General features: G+C 38.2%; 1 protein-coding gene across 1 annotated transcript in view; it reads right to left on the bottom strand.

Moving 5' to 3' along the window:
- The window catches only part of LOC126458188 (ryanodine receptor), a 740760-nt gene that overhangs the window by 237968 nt on the left and 476652 nt on the right, over positions 1–26140 (bottom strand). The window contains exons 48-54 of the mRNA XM_050095064.1: positions 23348–23528; positions 20877–21091; positions 19538–19692; positions 13744–13868; positions 6632–6832; positions 6168–6446; positions 2612–2832 (exon numbers count right to left, since the gene is read on the bottom strand). Of these exons, the coding sequence (XP_049951021.1) occupies positions 2612–2832; positions 6168–6446; positions 6632–6832; positions 13744–13868; positions 19538–19692; positions 20877–21091; positions 23348–23528 (1377 nt within the window). The remainder of the gene's footprint in view (positions 1–2611; positions 2833–6167; positions 6447–6631; positions 6833–13743; positions 13869–19537; positions 19693–20876; positions 21092–23347; positions 23529–26140) is intronic.

Raw genomic sequence — 26140 nt, 5'->3', positions numbered from 1 at the left:
TTGACACATTCCTGGGGTCAGATACATCACATGATCACACTGACAGAACCACAGGCACATAGACACAGGCTACAGAGCATGCACAATGTCGGCACTAGTACAGTGTATATCCACCTTTCGCAGCAATGCAGGCTGCTATTCTCCCATGGAGACGATCGTAGAGATGCTGGATGTAGTCCTGTGGAACGGCTTGCCATGCCATTTCCACCTGGCGCCTCAGTTGGACCAGCGTTCGTGCTGGACGTGCAGACCGCGTGAGACGACGCTTCATCCAGTCCCAAACATGCTCAATGGGGGACAGATCCGGAGATCTTGCTGGCCAGGGTAGTTGACTTACACCTTCTAGAGCACGTTGGGTGGCACGGGATACGTGCGGACGTGCATTGTCCTGTTGGAACAGCAAGTTCCCTTCCCGGTCTAGGAATGGTAGAACGATGGGTTCGATGACGGTTTGGATGTACCGTGCACTATTCAGTGTCCCCTCGACGATCACCAGTGGTGTACGGCCAGTGTAGGAGATCGCTCCCCACACCATGATGCCGGGTGTTGGCCCTGTGTGCCTCGGTCGTATGCAGTCCTGATTGTGGCGCTCACCTGCATGGCGCCAAACACGCATACGACCATCATTGGCACCAAGGCAGAAGCGACTCTCATCGCTGAAGACGACACGTCTCCATTCGTCCCTCCATTCACGCTTGCCGCGACACCACTGGAGGCGGGCTGCACGATGTTGGGGCGTGAGCGGAAGACGGCCTAACGGTGTGCGGGACCATAGCCCAGCTTCATGGAGACGGTTGCGAATGGTCCTCGCCGATACCCCAGGAGCAACAGTGTCCCTAATTTGCTGGGAAGTGGCGGTGCGGTCCCCTACGGCACTGCGTAGGATCCTACGGTCTTGGCGTGCATCCCTGCGTCGCTGCGGTCCGGTCCCAGGTCGACGGGCACGTGCACCTTCCGCCGACCACTGGCGACAACATCGATGTACTGTGGAGACCTCACGCCCCACGTGTTGAGCAATTCCGCGGTACGTCCACCCGGCCTCCCGCATGCCCACTATACGCCCTCGCTCAAAGTCCGTCAACTGCACATACGGTTCACTTCCACGCTGTCGCGGCATGCTACCAGTGTTAAAGACTGCGATGGAGCTCCGTATGCCACGGCAAACTGGCTGACACTGACGGCGGCGGTGCACAAATGCTGCGCAGCTAGCGCCATTCGACGGCCAACACCGCGGTTCCTGGTGTGTCCGCTGTGCCGTGCGTGTGATCATTGCTTGTACAGCCCTCTCGCAGTGTCCAGAGCAAGTATGGTGGGTCTGACACACCGGTGTCAATGTGTTCTTTTTTCCATTTCCAGGAGTGTATAATGTGCAAATTTTTGTAATTTGATCTGTGAGGCTAAATTTCAGAGTCGATATTAAGACTATTTTATTTTGATCTTCAATGAACTTGCTATGTGAGTCAATTTTAAAGATTCAGATTACTCTGTTTGAAGCTCACAATAAATAGAGTATTTACCCAATAGAAACCGCCACCATATAAGATGTGTGTTATTATAGCACTAAATAACAGTACTCAAAATCAAAGTACAGCTACTGCTACTCTTGTAGTAGTCATGTATTTATAATAGCACCTGGCAAGTGCTGTTGTAAGGAGATGGCATTCCATGTAAAAAGATATAGATGCTCTCCTAACTTAAAGCAGCCTTTTGATGGCTGCCATGACAACATGCTACATTTTTCATGGTTGAAACTTCATGAAACTAGAAATACATAATCATCAGTCATAAATTACTTTAGAGGCAGTGTTATGAAAAGGATAGACTGCTACGTGCCATATAGTGGAGATGTTGAGTCACAGATGGATACAACAAAAAGACTGGCAAAAAAGTAAACTTTCGGCCAAAAAGGCATGCATCGGAATTTGACAACATACATGCACACACACTCACACAAATGCAACTATCTCTCTCTCACACACACATGTCCACAGTATTTGGCTGCTGAGGCCACTACTGTAGAGTTCTTCCAAAAATGGCAAGGCTTGCTGTTTTCATTTAGCATTTGGATTCTGAATTGGTGGAAGTATTGAAAAAGCTTCCAAAATCTTTCCAGTAAATCCAATGGGCACCACTCTAACAACCCAACAACATGTAAATACTACAAGCTACTATTTTAACATTAACTCTGCACATCAGATTTTGTAACACTAAGTATTAGAAATACATCTGTTGTCACTTTCTCCAAAAATCATGTTGGAAAAAACATGAGAAATTTTTTTTATTTTATGTAAATTGTTCCATCAATGAACTAATCAATCAATCCTTCAACTGTACACACAATACCCTAATAGGAAAATTGGAGCTAAAGTGGTTTCTTCCTCTACTACTCCCAATTTGGTCTTGCTTGTGAGACAGTCATTATCTGAATCTTTCGTAGTAAAAATGAAAGTAATTTAAACAGTGAACATACAGATCACTCAAATTAGTCACTATTAACAATGAATATCATGGCTTTAGTATTTATTTAATGTCCATTTACACAAACAAAATGCCAATAAAACAATTTATGATTTTTGAATTTAAAGCTATGTATTGTTCCTTTTTGACAAACCTGGTAAGAGCGACCAAGAAATCAGACACAGCTTCCCTTTGGCCTTTGGTGAGCATCCTATTCTTGGAAAGACGATACACAGTATGCAATGTTGCATCCAGAAGGTTTGCATAGTTATCAGCCTCATTATAAAATTTAGAATGTTTGATGAGAAGTGGCAAAATAGAATTTCCTATGTAACGATTCATTGCTAAGGCCATGTCTGATTCATATCCGTCATTCTGAAAAAAAAAAAAAAAAAAGTAAATAAATGTAGCTTCACTATTACATTCACTGACAGTTAAGAAAGTGTACTCTCTCTCTCTTGCCAGGCATATACTAGATTAACACTAATTCAGTTTTATGATAAAGTGCCTTTAAAATGGTTGATAAGATAAACTATAAATAATCACAACTCTGAACAATTACAAGAAATAAGTATGGAAAAAGTAACTATGCAATGATGTCGAGAGGTCCACCTGTGGTAACTGGCTGCTGTGTCATTCTCTGCCATATGGCATCATTTGGAAGCAGGAGGGAGGGGCATGGGGTCAGCACGCTGCTATCCCAGCTTTGCAGACCATGGAGCTCCTCCTGCTCAATTGCTTAGTGCACCTTGTTACATTTCTCCAGTTAATGTTCAGAACTAAACCTGGGTCCTCTGCATGGCAGCCAGACACACTGACTGCTCAGCAAGGGAGATGAGCGGTTAATAAAGTATGGCAATTTTATACATTCAACTTCTGATCTGTCACCATTTCATGCTTTTGTTGTATGTCTTTCTTCACATAACTCGAGTGCACTCAACATCTTTGGCTGGATGTGTAAAGCTTATTTCTCCAGTTATTTTCAGTAAGTAATATCTACAAGTCATAGTTGGAATTGGTCAACTAATACAGGTACCTGGGCGTAACACATTGTAGGATTGTGAAATGGAATAATCATATAAGCTCAGTCATAGGTAAAGCAGCTGGCAGACTGCAATTCATTGATAGAATACTAGGAAACTGCACACAAAATATTTGTGTGACCCATCCAAGAATACCACTCAAGTATGTGGAAACCATACCAAATAGGACTAAGGCCATATTGAACAGATACAAAGAAGGATAGCATGAATGGTTACAGGTTTGTTCCACCATTGGGAGAGTATCATAGAGATGCTGAAGAAACTGAACTGCCATACTCTTGAAGATAGATACCAATTATCCCATGAAAACTTATGTAGAAAATTTCTAGAACAAGCATTAAGTGATGAATCTAGGAATACATTACAACCATCTATGTATTGTTCCCATAGGGGTCACAAAGACAGTATAAGACTAATTACAGCATGCACACAGGCATTTAAGGAATCATTCTTCCTGCAATCCATACGTGAATGAAATGGGAGAATGCGTTATTAATGGTACAACGGGATGTACCCTCTTCCATGTACTTCACAGTGGTTTGCAGAGTATAGATGAGGATGTAGATAATAGACGCAGCAATGAAGTGAAAAATAAGATGAATTTTTTTTTTTTTTTTTATCTCCAAAATGTGAGCCCAGTGACTTAATCATTGTGTTACCTAACTCAGTCCAATTACCAGCACTGAATTTACATAATGACTGTACTCTGTACAGTAACAAGAGTTACTAAAGCTAAAGTAAACACAAAAAACTGATAGCTTTTTAGAATTCAGAATATTCATCAACTGTGAAGAAAATGAAGAAAACAGCAAGTGCAGAAAGTTGGGAAAATGACTAAGTAAATTCGTTCTCTGCTCAGTTCTTGAAAATTATATTTGGTTCTAAGGGTTTTATATCTTTATACTCTTTTTGTGAGTTAATTTTTTTTTGTTGTTACAGATTATCCTACTAAGAATAAAATGTTGGCCATATTACCACAAAAATGTGACTAAAATGTGTTCACAGCAAAAACATCTAATAACAATTATACCACAGCAGTATATTTTACAGATAAAGCATGCAAAGTGGTGAATGCAAGTGTCATTAGTGTAACTGCAGGAGAGATTTTATTTTTATAAAAAAGACAATGAAATAGCATCTATTCCCACTACATAGTAATATAAATCTACTTGGCATGACCTTGTGTTTCCCAGCGAGTCGAAATAGTCAAAAGTTCTCAGATTTCCAAACAGATGAGTTTTCTACTATGGTGGAATGTTTCTGTAAGTACCACTCCAATTGCATACTGGCAAAATGTCAAATTGGTGTCTGTCAGTATTGTTTTTATGTAGCTGGTGCTGGGCGGTAGTCTGACCCTTCCCACTGACTCTATGGTCAGAGGGATGGGGAGGAGTGGGAGGTAGAGAATAGCTGTGCCCGAGTCCTGGCATGGTCAATTTGGCTTCACCCCATGTGCCACCTGGAAGCCACTTGGCTGGGGAAGCTCACAGTGTATTGTGACCAGTATCGAGTTCCAAGCAAATCACAGTTGGCAGTCCCTGCTTTTGCTTTAAGGGTCATCACTGCTTCTAATTTTGGTGACTTCCTTTGTTATATCATGTTGCAGGTTTGTAAGCACTTAGGACTTGTGATTTGTAATGGTTAGCCAGAATGAACTCTAAATTTAAACACACACACACACATTTGAAGTTAGAACAATTTTCAGTAGTTTACTGGAACTATTCATTAGTTAATGTAGTATACTGCTGTGAACTTTCAAATTAAATGCTTTAATGCTGTTATTACATTTGATCTGCTTAAAAAGGAATCAATAAATATTGATTTATTTAACTCAAAATAGTAGTTAGTTACGAACATTATTTATCTTACCATGCACTAATGTATTGCTTGGCCTCAACATGTTAAACTAGCCATGTATTCTGAAACCCACAAATAGTTTAAACCAGTGTTTATTCATTTTATTTTTATGACAGTTTATTATTATTATTATTAGTATTAGTATTATTATTATTATTATTCCACACAGTTAAGATGCATGTGGTTGGTCTCTTCTGGAATCAACAATTTGTAATTATGTATTTTACAATACAAATGCATCCTGCACAGAACTCTGTACCATTCAAATGAAACATATGGCCTCAGACAAAAGGATAAATCAGCAGTTGGTTTATGCTGCTTGGACAAACACCATATGTTTGATTTTGAATAGAGCAGAGCACTGGGCGGGGCTACTGGATTTTGGGACAATACAATAAAGGAGAGAAGGTAGACCACCCCTCAACACTGCAAAACGAAGAAAATCCAAACCTCATTCAAATTTTTCACCAGAAGATGACAGTGGTGATACTCATTGAAATATTACACCATTTTGACAAACTCACTATCTGGAAATCTCAGAACTTTACATTATTAGATGTCTTTGGCTTTTCATTCTATAGATAATTAATAAGATATGGATTGATTTGGAAATATACTGAAACACGCAGTACTCACTGCAATTGGTTACTATAAATGATGCAGTTATTTGATAAAAACCACAAAGAATTACAAAAGTTTTTCTTGCTTAATAATAACAGTGATCTATCTCCTTACAAAAATTATTAAGGAGTAAAAACTAAAAATTCATTATTACATATCTACCAAAAAAAAAAAGACACTACAACTTACCCTATCCAGCATAGTTGCTGCTCTGAGATCAGGAAGAAAAGCTTCCTCCAGTAGCCTGAAGAAAAGTTCTTGTGTCTCAATGCCATAAACTCTCTCCAGGAACAAAACAATGCTCTGTTTATTTGCTGGTATAAGACCAGATGGCATGTCACTCTTTGGCCTTTCTTCTCCAGCTGCTGGATTTTGCAGTGTAAACTTTAAACTCAGAACACCCTGAAGATCCTCAAGAGGAACTAAAGACCTTAAAATTGCCCGAGCTCTGAGGGACTCATTCTTTCCCTGTAACGAAGAAATAAATATCACTAACATTCAAAACAAACAAAATTCCAGAAAAAAAATTAATTAATTAATACAATCTTTGAAAATGCTGTCTCAAAAAGGTAAGAGTGGTCTGAAAATAAATTCACTTACATTTCTCTACTTTATTATGCTACATTTTAACAACTTCTTATACAATATCCTACCTGCAGAATCACAGATGAATCTGGAGCACATCGTCCAAGCAGATCTACCAGTGTACAATAGAAATTAAGAATTGCAGCACCAGTATCTATATAATCTTCATCATCTTCACTTTCTGGTAAAGGATGCTCAAACTGCATCACTGTCATAGTTCCTTCTGCCTCATCCATTACTTTTCTTCTATCAGCAATGCGCTCTGACATCTGTATTGGAAAACAATGAAATGGTCCTTAATAGTAATAACCATCAAGTAGTTTATTTGTAGAAAAATTGGACAAACCATGTACATTGTATGCTACATTATTAATAGAAGTAATTTCTTCCATGCCTTAAAAGAGATGAATGATTCTATTGTTTGACAAAAGTAGTACTTCCTGCAGGTAAGCTATAATGTATGAATAGAGATAGAATGCTTATAAACTTGAGAAGTGTTAAACTGGAAGTTCAAGGTACAGCATTTGACAAAGACTGATGGTTTTAGAGCAGTCAATTATAGTCATATTGTAGACTGACTGAAGAATATGAACTTAAAAACTTAATGAAACAGACTTACAGGTGTATACCCACCATTTTGCATCAAAGATATATTTATCTACAGCCTGCATCAATACTGAGAATATGTTTGTTTTGCTTTTAAGGAGAGGTGAGAGAGGAAATGCTGATGTAATCCATGATCGGCATTGTTGCAACATTTAGCTTCACCACACAATGATGATGGGTCAAGTATGCTTCACAGTAGTTTTTTGCAGAAACTGATGTAATTGTGATGTAATGACACTGTGAAGGCAATTGGAAATGAGGCTATTGATTTGTCAATTGCTACAGTGCCAAGTTGATGTTTATGGATGCGTTAGTGACAGGAGAATCTCAGTTGTAGCAAGAACTCTTTAGTGTAATATGTTTGTGGTTGCGCAACATGTGAAATATTACTGCATAACAGGTGTAAAACAAAGCCTAGGGCTGTAGATACACAGATCCTGAATGAAACTCCTTTGGATGTCAAGAGAACAACACGCGATGCCTTCAGTGACTCTATGATTACGATTGCAGAATATTGTCACATGGTATTTCACAAAACCCAAAGAAATTCTGGTCATATGTAAATGCTGTTAGTGGCACCAGCAAAGAAAAATATGAAATGCTTAGCTCCATTTTCAAATATTCCTTTTCAAAGAAAAACCCATGAGAATTGGCCCAATTTAATCCTCATACCACTGGAAAGGTGAATGAAGTAAGTATTAGTGTAGTGTCAGTGGTGTTGAGAAACAGCTGAAATCTTTAAAATTGAACAAAGCTCCAGGGCCGATGAAATCCTTGTCAGATTATATACTGAATTTGTGGAGTTAGCCCGTCTCCTAACTAAAATCTATTATAGAGCCCTTGAACAAAAAACTGTGCCCAGTTCTCGGAAAAAAGTGCAGGTCACACCCATCTACAAGAAGAGTAGTAGTAGTGATCCACAAAACTACTGTCTGGTATCCTAGACATCGATTTGTTGTAGAGTCTTAGAACATATTCTAAGCTCAAATATAATGAGGTATCAGTATCTCTTTATTTCTGAAAAGCATTTGACTCAGTACCACACCTATGTTTATTGTCAAAAGTACAATCATATGAGATATAAAGTGAAATTTGTCACTTGACTGAGGACTTTTTGGTAGGGAAGATGCAGCATGTTATCTTTGATGGAGAGTCATCGTCAGATGTTCGGGTGTGCCCGAGGGAATTATGTTGGGATCCTTGCAGTTAATGTTGTACATTAATAACCTTGCAGACAATATTAATAGTAACATCAGACTATTTTTGCAGATGATGCAATTATCTATAATGACATACTATCTGAAATAAGTGTATAAACATTCAGCTAGATCTCAAAATATTTCAAAGTGATGCAAAGATTGACAAAGATTTTGAATATTCAGAAATGTAAAACTGTGCACCCAAAAAAACAAAGAGTCAGCGTTGGAATCAGCCAACTCATACAAATATCTAGGTGTCACACTTTGCAGGGATATGAAATGCAATGATCACATAGGTTCAGTCAACTGTTATGCAGTGCAATCAATCTACAAAGTAGATTGCTTACAAATCACTTGTGCGACTGGTTTTAGAATATTTCTCAAGTGTGTGGAACCCATACCAAATAGGACTAAGAAGGGACACTGAATGTATACAGAGAAGGGCAGCACAAATGGTCACATGTTTGTCTGATCCATGGGAGAATGTCACAGAGATACTGAAGAAATGGAACTGGCAGTTGAAGATAGAGGTAAACTACCCAAAAACAGTCTATAAACGAAGTTTGAATAACCAGATTTAAATAATGATTCTAGGAATATACTACAATCCCATACATATCACTCACATAGGACTGTGAGGATAAGATCAGAATAATTACTTCACTCACAGAGGCATTCAGACAATCATATGTGAATGGAATGGAAAGAAACCCTAATAACTGGTACAGTGGGATGTATTGTCTGCCATGCATCTCATGGTGGTTTGTATAGCATAAATGTAGATGTAATTGTAGATGTCGACATGTGCATGATGCTCTCCTTAGAAACACTGATGTCCAGAGTGATTAATTAGGCTGTGTTTGTTATATCCGCAAGGTGCCTATGTTCATATGTCATGTGAAAGAGGGAATAAAGGTCAGTGGTTTTGAATAAAAAGAAATTTCATATCCTGTGGCATGTAACACTGTTGTGTTCCCCTGTTAAAAGTAAAAACTTAATCTGACTCACAGGTGTTACTAATCTTGTGATTTCATTAAAGCAAAAAGTCAAGTTTAAGATCTGTAAGAGTTTTTAGTTCCTGTTTATAAATATTGGTGGCATCATTTCCCAACTGCAGATGAGATCACAAACAGCAAATGGAAAATATACAAATGTCTGCTTGTGTCTGTGTATGTGCGGATGGATATGTGTGTGTGTGTGTGTGCACGCGAGTGTATACCTGTCCTTTTTTCCCCCTAAGGTAAGTCTTTCCGCTCCCGGGATTGGAATGACTCCTTACCCTTTCCCTTAAAACCCACATCCTTTCGTCTTTCCCTCTCCTTCCCTCTTTCCTGATGAAGCAACTGTTTGTTGCGAAAGCTTGAATTTTGTGTGTATGTTTGTGTGTCTATCGACTGCCAGCGCTTTTGTTTGGTAAGTCTCATCATCTTTGTTTTTATATATATATATATATATATATATATATATATATATATATATATATATATATATATATATATATATATATATATATATATATATATATAAAATGGGGTCTTTAAATATGTCTGCTTGTGTCTGTATGTGTGGATGGATATGTGCGTGTGTGCGACTGTATACCTGTCCCTTTTTCCCCCTAAGGTAAGTCTTTCCGCTCCCGGGATTGGAATGACTCCTTACCCTCTACCTTAAAACCCACTTCCTTTCGTCTTCCCCTCTCCTTCCCTCTTTCCTGATGAGGCAACAGTTTGTTGCGAAAGCTTGAATTTTGTGTGTATGTTTGTGTTTGTTTGTGTGTCTATCGACCTGCCAGCGCTTTCGTTCGGTAAGTCACCTCATCTTTGTTTTTATAAAAAATTATATATATATATATATATATATATATATATATATATATATATATATATATATATAGACACACACACACACACACACACACACACACACACACACACACAGTATCAACAGAACAGACAGGAGCCCGCCCGGCTAGCCATGCAGTCTAACGCGTTGCTTCCCGAGAGGGAAGGCGTGCTGGTCCCCAGCACAAATCCGCCTGGCGGATTAGTGTCAAGGTCCAGTGTGCCGGCCAGCCTGTGGATGATTTTTAAGGTGGTTTTCCATCTGCCTTGGCTAATGCAGACTGGTTCCCCTTATTCCGCCTCAGTTACACTATGTCGGTGATCACTGCGCAAACACTGTCTCCACATATGCGTACACCATAATTACTCTACGACACAAACAATTGGGGTTACACTTGTCTGGTATGAGACATTCCTGGGGGGATCCAGCGGAGGCCAAACCGCACAATAAACCTGGGTTCGGTGTGGGGTGGTGGTGGGGTGGGTGGACTGCTGTGGCTTGTTGTGGAGTTGTGAACCACTCTGAGGGCTACGGTGGGACAAAGCCACTCCGTCATTTCTAGGTCCCCGGTTCAATACACAACACAATCAACAGACAGCTCAGAAGGAGATAACATGCAGCACCTATTTGAACCTTTCAGTCTCTACTCTCATTCAAATCAAAAAGCAATATCCAAGGCTGACAAGTGCTTGCTAAGTCACATCTTCTGAAGCGTAGCTACTCCTCCACCTTATTCTCCAAATCAACCACTTGACTAACTTTGGTTCCTTACAACAAACAAAGATTATGTGGTTTTTAAATCAAATGACATTTTCAATGCCATCCTGAGTTAACGAAAGTTGTAATTTCATCTCATTTTTGGCAATAATGACTCTGATTTCAATTGTGCATTATGAAATTCCCTCCCATTTATCCTTTTTTATTCAACTTTATGCTCGCTCTTAACCACATCTTACTTGCTCAGATATTTTTCCAAACTTGTTAATGTATTTTGAACTGTTGCTGAGATTTCTACTCACTACCTATTTCTATACAAATCAAAATTTAGTACTGAATGTACTAACTTTCTGTGTTTCTATATGTACTATATCAGCAATCAGACAGGCTAGAAAAGTACATAACTTTTGTGAAAATACTGGTTAAACCATTGGTAATGTTGCAAAGTAGGTATGTTTCAAGTGGGATGGCTCATCGAGGACATTATTACCCTGCATTTGGTTAAGACTTGGGACACAAAACTGCTCAACTCCTCCAACCTGTGGTCCGACTACACTGTCTTCTATTTCTTATATATGATCTTGCCCCTAATCATCATCATCAACATCATCCTTATTGCACACACTCTCCTAACATATTACAGCTATGCTGTTTGTTGATCAAACAGTCCATGTACTGTAAGCTGTTCAATTAACTAATATGCCAGTAGAAACAGAATCACATACCATTTGTTGCTTACCTTTACCCCTGTTCTTAGATACAATATTCTACTATTTTGCTTCATGGTTTTTATGTAAGTGCATTATTATATTTTCAGGTATTTATGATATTATATTCTTTTACAAATTTGTCTATAATATCATAACACATTTTACATAACTTTTATGAAATAAAGTACAGTACAAAAACTGGCTCATTTACAGATTTTACTTTGCACATGGATAAGAAAAATGTAATTTGTTTCTATTTGTTTTATATAATTCATAACTAACGCCATATGCACTTGATTATTTTCCAAATTTAATTTACGTAAAGTTAAATAGAAATTTCTTGCTCACTAAATAAAGAATTATTCACCTAATATTTTGAAAAATGTTTATGACATTATAGACAAATTTGAGAAAGAGTACATAATTTTGTTGCCAGACTTATAGCATTGCTTCAGGAAAGTTATGTGTACTATGATGTGTTACACTATTTTATACATCATTTTCTAAGAGAAAAAAATAAAAGAAAGCACTCACAGCAATCATATTAGCTTCTAATCGTATTGTGAAACAGTGTTTCTACTAATGATCTTTGCAGCATTGAGAGTGTATCAGAGAGAAGCAATGGTTAACAGTGTTTTAACACATGTTGGCTAAAATGTCACACACCTACACTAATGAAACAACTCCTGCATTGGTAGTGCTCCTGCAGCTGTCGAAGAATACCACTGGCACTTCCCGACATGCCCAATTTCTGACCTGATCGTCAAGTGTTTTGAACACATCGCTTGAAACTGGTATTCTTCATGTTTCCTATTTCCTTCAGAACATGTAGGTAAACAACAGGAACAGCAATACAGTATTGAAATGGTGTAGTGTAGTCCCACTGGCAGCAGACAGCGATTTTCTTCACATATCAGTGTCCCATGAACATGTGTAAAGGAAACATTATATGTGGAAAACTTGTACCCACTCCTCATAGAGTGTCCACAATCTCCACTTAGGTGACATTGTCACACAACTTGAATTTTCTCACTATTTAAACAATAATCATCATTTGTTTTCTTTAACACTATTCACTGATGAAACCATATACAGAAAGGAATGAACAACACACATAATAATCATCAATAATCACACGAAACCAGCGCAAACCAATTTCCAAGTTCATTTTTCGAACAATGTTTGATGTGGCATGATTGGTAACATGTTGATAGGCCCAGCCATTTAAGAAGAGTGAATGATGTGACAGAATTATTCGTATTTTTTTGAAGATTTCTTTGTTGAACATCTTGAGGACAGTCCTTTGGCAATGTGGATTGCAATGTACATCAGTCATTATGAAGCCCCTATACATTTTACCAGACCTCTGAGGGAACATCTCAACCACACTTATCCTAATCGCTGAATTGACCATGGTAGTACAGTTAACTGGTCACCAGGATCACCAGACATTACACCATTAGATTTTTGTTTATGAGACTAGATGAAGTCTGAGGTGTACAAAAGAAAGGTCTATACACAAGATGAACTGCCTAATCATGTCATGGATGATGCTGCCATCATTAGGGGATGTGCAGAGGCACTCAGACAATGTGTTCTCCCAAGAGTGCAGAAACTGAAGTTGTGGTGGGATATTCAAACATTTATTGTTAACTGTACAACAGCTATAATGTGATACGTATGATAATGCTTAGAGGTGAATCTGTTAAAAATATGTATTTTTCATTTGGTACATTGTAAAACATGTGTTGTAATGTTCCCTATTTGTTGTACATTTTTAAACCTGACAAAGTATTAAATAACACAGAAAATAACTAACAACATGCAGTGAATGTGTTCTGTCTTGGAAAGCATTCAGAATAGGAAGTTTTTTGCTACAAATGATAGTTCCTGTCTTACTGTAAATATTGATCAATCCTTTTAGGATATCTTGCATTTCTTTATGTGAGACCTACAAGCACTTTAAAATGACTGTTGATCCTTGAAATTAGTTATGTGAATCAAGAACACATTTACAATATATTGTAGATACTGCAGTTGAGGGTTGCATTATGTGGGAGATTCCTGCTTCACACACACTAAAACACACCAAATGAGATGACGTACCTTATTTGCATCAATTATTGCTCTTAGAAGGCCTTCTCCTTCTCCTCTAAGAGCAGGACCTAAGCATTCTGGTCTTCTGATCAGAAGGCGAATTACTAAATTAGCATTTTCTTCAACACTCTCACCTGAAACACAAAATTAATGTCAGATAACAAATTCTTGCAGCTAAGTTGTCTGATAACCTATAAAAATTAATATATTTCTGGAAAACTACTTACACCTATCTGTACAAGCAACCTAACAACATTGAAAGACAATACACATTTAAGCACAAACCACAATAAGAGAAAGCGCTAAGATCATTTGACAAGGAAACATATTTTGAAGCCCTCATTTCCGACAGCTATAATATTACACTGATGAGCAAAAAATAAGAACAAAAGTAACTCGCACGACGTGTCACTGCCAAGTAACTCAGAGCGGTGAAACTTGGACCGTACACAGAACAAACTGCTACAGTATAGTACAAAAGGCATCTTAAAGAAATACACAATGTGACGAACAGAAATGACATTTTTATTCAAAGAAAATAATCACAATGAAGTTGTCATGATTTATAATGGTCTCCTGGGCATTACAAAACGTGGGGCATGGACCTTAATAGGGTTTGTGATCACCACAGATGGCAGTGCATGCTCTGCCACATGCTCCCAAGCTGGGCACATGGTTGGTGGGAGTTTTTGTTGTCGGGTGTTCCATTCCTCCACCAGTGTGGTTGACAGCTACTGGGTTGTCGTTGGTACATGCAAACATTGCAATGGAACAGGTCAGTGCCCGTTCTTTCACACATGTTGTAAGATATGACAGACAGTTAAATTTAAAACTTGATCCTTCAGTATATAAAATAAAACTTGATCCTTCAGTACATAAACTGCAATTTTGGGTTAAGTGTGAATAGTCTTCTATATTTATATCTATAAATCGAAACCATAAATTTAACATAAAATTAGTGTTCTTCAGGGAACATAATTTTTTTTATATTTTTGGTGTGGTTCAGAATTGTAACTGCATTTGAAGTCACTGACATTTAAAATTATGGTTTTATTCTATAGTTCCATAATCATTTTGAAAAATAAATCAAAACACATTTTTTAAAATGTAATTAATGTCATATTTAATTATTATTCAATTAAATGTTTCTCTAGATGCTAAAAATCAATATGTAATTGCTGCATCTTTGAGCAACTATATGAGTTGTTTTATCATTTGCTGTCAAGTGTCGAGTTGTAAAGTTGTTGGGTGGCAAATAAAAAGTTACCTGCAATATTTATATTATTTCGCTGAGCTTACTTTAAAATTAAAATCTAGCTTACTCTCACAAGAAGATGAACCATCCTACAAGACTGTGAGATAACAGTAATTCACTGATCTACAAAGCAGTACTGAGAGTTAAGTACAAACCATTTACTTATCATTTCTACCTGCACTTGCTCATTTTAATATTCATTTATTAAGCAAACATAGACAAAGTTTGTAAAATTATAACATAACAATTACGTAGCCAACAGATCAAGGATTCAGGTTAGAACATGCTCCAACATGTCTCTCCAACACAACCCACATGTGCACAATGGGATTTAAGTAGATGGAATGGGTAAACCAGTCCATTCACCAAAAACTCTCTCGCTCCAGCAACTCTTCTGTCTGTGCAGTTCAATGTCATGCATAAAAATGAAGTCAGTGCCGAATGCATGCCTTAAACAGTGCACATGGGGAAGTAGTACATTGTCACAATAATGTTGACCAGGGAGTGTGCCATGTTCAAAGATTTGGAGGCCAGTACGTCAATGCTACATTACGCCTCCCCACACCATAATACCTGGACCACCAAAACGATCATGTTTGACAATGTTCCTCAGTGCATTATGTACCCCGGTATGGCGAGAGTTGAGAACACGTAATTCACCCAGGAATATTTTTGAACACGATCAATTTGATGGCACAGGTGTTATGGTGTGAAGATGCATAATGTCCCATGGGCATAATGACCTCCAAATTTTTGAACGCAGTATGCTCACTGGTCAATGTTATTGTGACACTGCACTCCTTTCCCAATTGTCTGCACAACCACATCAAACTGCATAGGTGGAGCAGCTCTTGGAAAGAGAGCATATTTTGCAAATGGACTCGCCTGCCCATTTCCCTGACTTACATCCCACTGAGCACATGTAGGATGCATTGGGGAAATGTGTTTCAGCATGTGCACATGCACCAAAGTCCATCCACTAGTTGTTAACCACACTGTTGGATTGGAGAAATGGAATGCCTTGGGCCAGCTTGGGAGCATATTACAGAGCATGCCCTGCCATCCAAGGTGATCACACACGCAACTGACATCCATGTCCCGGATTTTGTAATGTCCAGGTGACCATCATAAATCTCCATGACTTCAGTGTAATTATTGTCTTTGAATAGAAGTGTCATTTCTGTTTGTCTCATTGCATATTTCTTTCAGTTACTATATTTCCCCAATTCTTTCCATGAAAAGTCCATGTTTCATTGAACTATGTTACTTGGCAGTGACATGTTATTTGAAATTTGCTTCTGTCCTTAGGAAAGTCTACATGCCAGTGTACTTCAGGGTATTAATATTTATGTGGCAGACATACTGATTAAAGCTTAATGAATTGCGTTCATTGGCATCACCATTCTAATAGAGTGACATCCAAATTTTACATTTCTTGCTTGCTACTTCTTTCCTTTTGTTCACTAAAATTCTTTGAGGTGGGTCTTTCTGTGTGCTAAAGTGTACCTACCAACCTTGCATCATGCCAATTAAAAATGCGAAGAACTGTACATAGTATTTATTTACATAAAAAATGGGAAGTGAACTGTTTTACAGTCTATGACTAATAATATCAGAACAAAACTGTATCATTATAGATCCCACTGTGGATACCTTAAAATGAAAAAAGACAAAATGCATTTGGGAGAAATAAAATACGGTGCAGAAAGAGAAGTAGCTTTTTATTTACAAAACAACAACTTCCATCATATATTTGCATGGAAGCAAGCTGCATGACCTGAGTTTTTGTTTGTTGGTTCTCTTATGGAACACATATTTTTGACAATATAATGTAACTGGATGGACAAAAAAATCTGGCTCTGAAAGCTCGCATAAGTTAAGTCTTTTCTGTCTTCTCCTGCCACCACTTGATGAGTAGGTTTTTTTACCTATCCAATTACATTATACTGTCAGGAATATCGTTATCATACTACTGTTAATCTATTATTTCTGCATCTAATACTATAACCAAGCAATGGGACATGATGAATATACAGAGACCATGCCACTACATCTCCTATGGTTTCATCCCCAATGCCTCCTCCTAAGTTTCATTTCAGTAAGTTTAAGTCAGTTAACAACCTACAAGGTATGCCTCCAAGATTTCCAAAAAACATATAAGATTTGAGTGAAGACTGAAGTACATTCATAGTCAAAGCCTGGTTTGAAATAATTCATTTTGTGATGGAGTCTCTCAGCATTTATTTGAAGTACCTGGAGGGTGTTATCTGCATTGTGAGAAGAAATGACTCATTTTGTTTGCCTCCAAGCACTTCATGTAAACAATGATAATTCATTCCTCTGGTAATAGTGCACACTAAGTTCAGGAAGGCAATGAATTATCTTTCCACATCCAGTATGAAGATATTTATATTCACATGACCCGTTTTGAGATTTTAAGCCTTATTTTCAAAAATTTTGCGGGTCATTTTATTGTATAACAAAAAAGACAAAAGTAAAGTGATATAATGCAGTTAAACATGATTCTTACATGTCATGGCCATCAGTAAAACTCAGTATATGAAAATAAGCTATATTTCCATCCTTTCAAGGAGTGTGCAAGGGAAACTATCTCCAAAGCCCAAGTTCTTCATGTGCAATGTTTTGTTATTGTTTGATCTGAATGTGAGAATGAACTTCACTGTGACACAGTTTTGCAAAGTGTCAAGCAAATATGCAAAGAGCTGTGATCATAATCACAACAATATAATGTGTGTAGGAAAATATATCTCACCAAGAACAGCAACAACAGTGGGGTAGTGTGAAGTGACAAAAAACAGCATGAAAATCACAACTACCAGATAAAAATTTTACAAATGTAAACTAACAATGATACAGAATAGTTGTTCATCCTTCATTTATTATAAAGTAGGAATATCAAAAATACCAGAAGAGAAACAGCAACATGCTACAAGAAGCTGCATTGGTCACATCACAAAATTTAGGTTAAATTTAGCATGTTAAAATACTGCTTAACCTGAATGTTTACCTTAAGATGGGCTGAGGGTTGAAATGCGTAGCAAACTTATTTAAAACACAAATACTTAAAGAAGTTTGATTTGTGAATGCTATCAGAACTGTATAAGCTCAATCATAAAAAAAGATGTGCTGGCACTAGAAGTAGACATTAATATGAGGGCATGCTGAAAAGTAGTGCCCCCAAATTTTTAACAAGAGGACTCTTAAAGTGTTTTTAAATAAAATAAGCGTTATTAACATTCTACAGCTGTATTCCTCATGTCCACCTATTTATTTCTTAACAGATGAGCAAATTTCTCCAACAGGAGACCAGCTTGTTGATACCTTCACTGTAGAATGTTTGACTGTATTGATGGAGTCACTAACTCATCTCTGCTTGCACCACTTCATCTCTGTCAAAGTCAAGTCCTCAAAGATATTCTTTAAGCTTTGGAAAGAGATGGGGGCAAGTCAGGACTGTGTGGAGAACGCTCGATGACGTTCAGCCCAATGCATCGGATTATTGCAGATGTTGCAGTGCTCGTGTATGGTCTGGCATTGTCATGCTGAAGCAGAGGGCATTAAATGTGCGGACAAACCCTTCAAATTTGAAACTTGATTACAGTACAGTATTTCTCAAGCACCAACATAGTTGCATCACAGACGGTCACATTACACACTACATTTTGGAACCCTCTAGCAGCAGGGGGTCCTCTAGTGGCTGGAGGTTGCAAATATGTAGACATGAAGAGTAAATACATAGAGTGTTAGCAGCAAGTGTTTTATTTATAAAGTTTTAAGAGTTTTTGGCATGCCATCATAGTACAGTATACTTAAGAAAAATAGCCTGCAATGGAGCTGCTGCCTGTTAATGTATATATTGATTCACTCATCCTCGAGGGCACTCCTTCAAAATAGGATTTACAGGACTTGCTGTGTAAATGAACAATGGTGTGTGTGTGTGTGTGTGTGTGTGATGAACTTATGAATGATAATGCAAATATTGTCATTACTAAGCCATCTGCAATCTGCTGTCATTGTATAACAAATGTTTCTGACACAGAGGCATGGGTGAGAGCTACTCAATTTTCAAACAATCTAATAAGGTGAAATATTGACAGTGTGTCAATAACTGTCTTAATGCCACATGTGTTTGCTCCACAGAAGAATGCAGGTTTAAAAACTAAGGTGTAATGATCTTACTGCTTATGTGCCTGTTTACTGATTTTTCTGTATAGTATTCATCATTTCTCAGATGTCGGGATTCCATTTTAAAGGGCTGTTGTTGTCAGAAAATTAAATATGTAAATCATATGCTGATACAACACTTACATGATTTTACCCTCTAGTAAAATTTATGCCCTTGAATTGCTAAATTTTGAGTGTGATGGCACATCAAACAGAAAAATCTTTTGAATAATAATTGAAATGTGCTTAATAAATACTTTACAATTTACATTTTTAATATAATCAGATACATGACATTATGCCTTCAGTGCAATTGTAGCACACACACAAACAAAAACAAATATAAATAAGTGCATTTCTAACCATTGACCCAGACACAGAATCTGAGGAAATCCAAATAACGCTCTCCTTCCACAGGATCCCAACCCAAATCTGGATATCCTTTCTCCACAAGTTCTGAGTTGGACTGCAGACCACAGCGAGAAAGATAGATAGCAATTTTTTCTAAATAATGTTCCCTGTAACCAAAAAATGAGAAGCTATATTGTTATTTTTATTAAAAAAAATGATAGTCAAACAGTGGAATATCCAGGAATGTAACAATATTGTGAGAAGGAAAGTTGATACTCACCATATAGTGGAGATTCTGAGTCGCAGACAGGCACAACAAAAAGATTTTCACACTTAAAGCTTTCGGCCAATGGCCTTTGTCAACAATAGACACACATATGCGCCCACGCACACACACACACACACACACACACACACACACACACACACACACACACACACACACACAACTCACACACACACGATTGCCGTCTCAGGAAACTGAAACCACACTGCAAGCAGCAGCACCAGTGCTAGAAGTAGTGGAAAAGGAGAGAAATAAAGAGAATACACTGCCCAACATGATATCCTTCATTTCAATGACTGTTTCACAGCTTGTGCCATATGGATCCTTCCGACCAACACCAGCTTTTCTGCATTGCGCAGGTGGGAACTTTCCCTCCAATACATCCTATGTTCCCGTAACCCTCCTGGCCTCAACCTTTGTTAGTTGCTGTCCTCACTCATCCAGCCCCTTCCCTGCTCCCATTCCAGCACTACACAGCTGTTATTCCAACACGACACCCAGTATTTTCTTATTTTTATTTATTTATTTTCTGTTTTTTATTTATTTCTCTTTATTTCTCTCTATTTTTCCCCTTTTCCGCTACTTCCATCCCCCCTCCCCACCGCTCCCCTACCTGCTGCCCAATCTGCAGCACTTCACAGTCTGCCAACCCCATCATACTATCTCTCCCCCTTCCTGCCCCAGCCTCCTCCTTTCCCCCACCCAGTTGCCACTCCCATCATGCACTGGTGCTGCTGCTCGCAGGGTGGTTTTACTTGTTTGAGACTGCAGTCGTGTGTGTGAGTTGCATTTGCATCAGTGTGTGTGTGTGTGTGTGTGTGTGTGTGTGTGTGTGTGTGTGTGTGTCTATTGTTGACAAAGGCCATTGCCCGAAAGCTTTAAGTGTGGATATCTGTTTCTCGTGCCTATCTGCGACTCAGCATCTCTGCTATATGGTGAGTAGCAACTTTCCTTCTCATAAAAATGATAGTCACCTAGTATAAACTTTAAATTGGTTATTGCAGATTCATAAACTTGTTGTAAAGTATTTAATGATATCACATGATATTTCAAATTATTTTTTACCTAAGTGCCAAGGCCAGCTCAGTGTTCTCCATGAGAGATGAATAGGCTACATCAAGAGGGGTACTTCCTCTTAGTGAAGGCCTAGACAGCAGAATGTTACTGTTTTCCAGAAGAAATGAGAAATGATCAAACATTGCTTTCTGGTTTTGTCGAGATGTTCTACAGAAATAGCAAAGGAATCTGCAGCAAGCTACCACCATCTCATGGGAAGTATCCTGCAAAAAATACAAAAACTGTAATGTACCTCCGATCTTCATTATGAAACAAGAAAGACACTGCATAGATAGGAGAAACAAATTGAATGATATAACTGGCAGCAAATTGAAAATACCAAAAGCACAATTGTTTCACTAACATGAAAAAAGCAAGTATTTGATCAGAAAAATGTAACAGGTAATATGGTAATACAACAAAGGTTTGTGACTTATGAATACATGATTCACAGGCAAATGATACAATGAGATTCCTGCCACCCCCCTCCCCCTTTTCCCTTTAGCCTCATAACTTATGTTAAGGTGGTCTGAAGACAAAACGGGCCCCCTTGCAACCAACGAATTAACAGATACATAATGAGCAAGTACATATTACACAGGGTATTTACAAAATGTGGAGTACTGTCACATAACTGAGGCTCAACTTTAAAATGTAATTGAGGCTCATCTTTAAAATGTAATTTAGCTTCATCTTTAAAACTTCATAATTTAATTTAAGGAGAAAAAGTAACAACTTACCAAACAGTTGAAGGGCTAAGTCATCAATGCCGCATAAACAAGACACAGAGCTTTGCTAACTTTCAGACGAAGCCTTCTATAGAGGTACAGCACACACACAAACACCTTACTCCAAAGCTGTGCAAGTTAGTTAGTTAATTAATTTTGTGTTCCACGGATATTTTTTACATGATAAATTGTAATGATTTTGATCAAGTCATTTTACATTCACATTGCAAGTTAATTTGTTAACATTGCTTTCTGCTGAACATTTCTAAGTTATCAGCTTGCTCTGAGCTCATATCACTCATTACAGAGTGATGCTGACACAGATTTTCAGCAAGTAAATGGGAAGGTGACATACATACAATGGAAACTAAACACTTTTGCCATGGTTCTGATAACAGTTCATAGTGTGTATAGTGTTATACTATGAAATAGTTTACATGTAGTGTGTGCAGTGATTGCTACTGACAAATGAATGAACAGAATAGGATTGGATTTTTACATTGTTAAATAATTTCACTACAAAACAATACTATACACAAAGGGTAAAGCAAAGGAGGTTGCACTATTTTAAACAGACTGGTCTTATATTCTGGATAATGGAGGTTTCAGTCTCCAATCTGATTTAAGTTTTCCATGATTTCCCTCAATTACTTCAGCCAAGTTCCAGGATGTTTCCTATTTACAAGGCCACGGCGAATTACCAGTCCCATCTTTGTCAAACTATGCCAATAGATGTATACATGCATGTTTATAAGTATTATACTACCCCCCCCCCCCTCTTTTGTTATTAAACTGTAATAGCATAACATGTCCAATATCTTTGTAAAAATGATTCACTATTGAATAAAACTGCTGCTGCTACTACTAATATATGCATGCACGCATGCATGTGCACGCACAAGCACGCACCCCCCCCCCCCCCCCCCCCACACACACACACACAAAACCTGTAGGGTTACATTGTCCTGGCTGGCTACAATTGTGCAGCACTGGGCCCTCAGCAGGGTCAGCACAAAATAGTTACACACACACACACACACACACACACACACACCACACACACACACACACACACACACACAGAGTGTGTGTGTATGTGTGTGTGTGTGTGTGTGGGCGCGCGCGCTGTAACTATGAAAAAGGATTTGTTTAAAAGCTAGCAAGGTGTCTTGTTAATGTGCCTGTTGACAACTCAGCACTGCAACTATTTTGTGAGTTGTTACCTACACTCCTCAAAATTATTTACAGCATATTCCATCAAGACCTTCACTTACCAAACTTAATTATTTATAACATGTTATCATCACCAGCTACCATTATACTATTTGTAAATTATGCAACTGATTTGTGGGTCAGCATAAAAATTAGACCTTCCTCAATGGGTGCTACACTACACCTAAGTGTTGAATGATGAAATAGGCATGTTCCAAGAAACTCTGTTGTTGAAGTTTCAGTCATATCAATGATATAAATTCTGTTCAAAAACAAAAAATTTTCTCCAATCAAAAGCAACATATAATCATGCAACTCTATTGTGATGCTACTACACATATATGCAAAGAGAAGATTTTGTTCACCATAGACATCACATCAAATAATGAAGCAATAATTTTATGGAATTTATATGAGGGACACTTGAAGGAAGGATTGGGGTAGGGATGGGGAGATGAATAATGGGAATGTGGTATGTCTATTCACTGTCTTGCAGGTTTTGGCAAGAAAAAATTTCTTAAATAAATATGGATTGTTAACCTTCTCTTTTGTAGCAACCTCGCCCTCTTGGCCAGTTGCTTGAGCCTGTGTCTGAGTGTCTGACTGTGCTTGGGCCCTACGGCCCAATGTGTTCATCATAACAGCCATCACATTTTCATGAACACGCAAGATTCTAATCAAATCTGGATGCTGGAAAAACGTGTGGTTGTTCACAAGTTTCCTGAAAAGTTAAAGGTAGTCATTTATTAAATAAGGAACTTATTTCTATCCCATATTGTACAAATTATCTAAAACAATTCATTAAAATACAGTTATTTTTTCATTCAGTTTTTTTTTATTGATCAAATAACTCAATACAGGGCAGTTCGCTGCTTTCATTAGGTGCCTACCTGGCATTATACAATTTATATATTATTAGACAGAATTGGTGGCCAGTACTTATTGTCAACAGGCAAAATGTGTAGTACCGCCAATAGGTACACACAAAAGTAAAAGAAACACATTAACTAGCTTTTTGAATTAATAGTTCCTTCATCAGGGAGGAGAGACAGATACACCATCACCTTGGTAATTACACACAATCAGTATCCTTTATAAAAGGCAACACAATGTATTGTTTGTCCACTTGATGATTTTTACTGGTGCTGCTAGAAGTGGAGAAAATCTGCTCTAGTTGAAAGATATTGATTTATCTCTGAGTGCTGCCAATGTTGAGCTGGACTTAGATGTGAAGTATTACTCTGTGCATTGCTATGCGTAACAGTGTAAGGACTGTGGCAAATGGCTGGCTGACACTGCCTTCCCCTCATTGCTGCTCTCCCCTTGGCAGTCCTTATGCGAGGTCAAAGCACACATTTATTGTTCCCAACATCCACCGCACAAATTGCCACCTTATCATAGACTAACAGCATGTAAACCTAGTTTACTAGCTCACAACAATGGATGTTCCTAGTCATTCCAGAGAAGTCACTATTTAACTAATATCGATTCCTTCATCGACACCAGTTTAAACTTTTAATACAATCTCCAACTGACCATTAACTCACTTACATTATAGCTAATAACAATAGAAAAGCTAACACACATTCCTTCCACTTAACTTTGATATATGTAAATATTAATTAATAGCTACTAGACTTCTTAATACAGTTCTTCCTCTCAACACTGTCTTTAACTTCTACTGCAACCAACCCCTATTTCTATGATCTGACCAACACTTCTAGCTCCACACACTGACCTACCATGCTCACTCAATATGTCCTCGAATAATGTTAATGCCACTCGACAATGGTCTCTATGCCAAAGAAAGGTGTGTACTGAATGTTCCAGAATGTGTGACTCGCTGACTAATGCCTGTTAAGTGAAGAGTATGAGTGTAGCAGACACAGAACTTTTACAGCTGGGGAAGGTTAAATAGGGAGGCCATGTCACTCAGAGCCCACATGCAGTGAAGAACAGTCAGAGATGGAAAAGGGGGGGGGGGGGGTCAGAGAGACAGTGCAATAGAGATGGTACATTGGTGAGCACTCAGCCAGCTTTGGTACAGAGACAGTAAGGACAGAGTGAGTAGTAAATATAGATTAGAGGGAAGAGAGATGAATACTTCAGTTTAGAATTAGGGCAGAAAACAAATTTTGAAAATTATTATAACAGTGTAGTTCACAAGGCAATAACAGTGTAGTTCACAAGGCAAATTTATTCAAAGGTGAGTAGTTTTGATCATTACATGATCATCTTCAGACCAAGCCATTAAGATGGACAATGACTGAGTATGAAGCAGAAACTGCTGAATGACCATCATTCAGTTTACCTATTCCATGCAGAGCCATTGTGCATCAAAATGGCTAGGTCTGAAGATGATCATGTAATGATCAAAACCAGTCAACTTTGAATAAATGTGCCTTGTGATCTACACTATTATAATTATTTTCATAGATTATAATTGGATCACTGATACCTCTAATAATGTTTTCAAAAATAAAGAAAACAGATTAACTGGAAAAATGGAAAGGGTAGATGTGTTAATGTAGCTGAAGTCCAGGAGGGTGTCGAGATATGAGCATATGTTGGAGGGCAAGTTCCCATCTCCAGAGTTCAAGGAAACTAGAATGAGGCTGGGGAATTCAAATAGCCAGTACATTGTAGCAAGCACTCAAGTTGTTAAGGTTTTTGTGGCCACTTGTTGACAAACTGCCTACTTGCTTCTGTGTCGGGTTCTTCGGTCGACATTCGTCTGATGATTTTACAGACATTTCGCGAGCACAATTGGCTGGCATTGTCAAAGTTTCACCCTCCATTGCCAGTGGTGAACTGGAGCTGAGCTTGTGGCCGCAGACTATATGTACCTGGCGTGCCAACGTCTGAAGGCTTATCCGCGGTCATTTCCGGTGCGGTTCTCCTCTTGCTACCTGCGACAGTTGTTCGCTGCAGCACGGGAAGCCAGGATCCGTTCACCTTAAGGCATTCCTCTTTCTTGTTGAAGCTGTTCCTGTGCATGTGTATTTCTACAGCTTCTCTAAACAAGAGAGTGTGATAGTGCTTCTCTACAGCCAGAACTTCTGTGTCGGAGAATTTTATTACATGGTCGGTCTCACTCTGTGTATACTCTGCCATGGCCGATTTCTCCACCTCCCCCAACCTGCAATGTCGCTTGTGTTCTTTAATCCTGGTGTTGATTGATCATCCAGTCATTCCGACATAAACTTTTCCGCATGTGCATAGTAAGCAGTATATTCCTGACATTGGAAGTGGGTCTCTTTATTCCTTTGCTGATCTAAGACATTCTTTGATCTTCCTTGTCGCTTTGAAAATAGTCTTTACGCCATGTTTGTA

This window comes from Schistocerca serialis, chromosome 2, assembly GCF_023864345.2.
Source record: "Schistocerca serialis cubense isolate TAMUIC-IGC-003099 chromosome 2, iqSchSeri2.2, whole genome shotgun sequence".
Classification (NCBI taxonomy): Eukaryota; Metazoa; Arthropoda; class Insecta; order Orthoptera; family Acrididae; genus Schistocerca; species Schistocerca serialis.
This window is presented reverse-complemented; position numbering and strand designations above follow the sequence as displayed.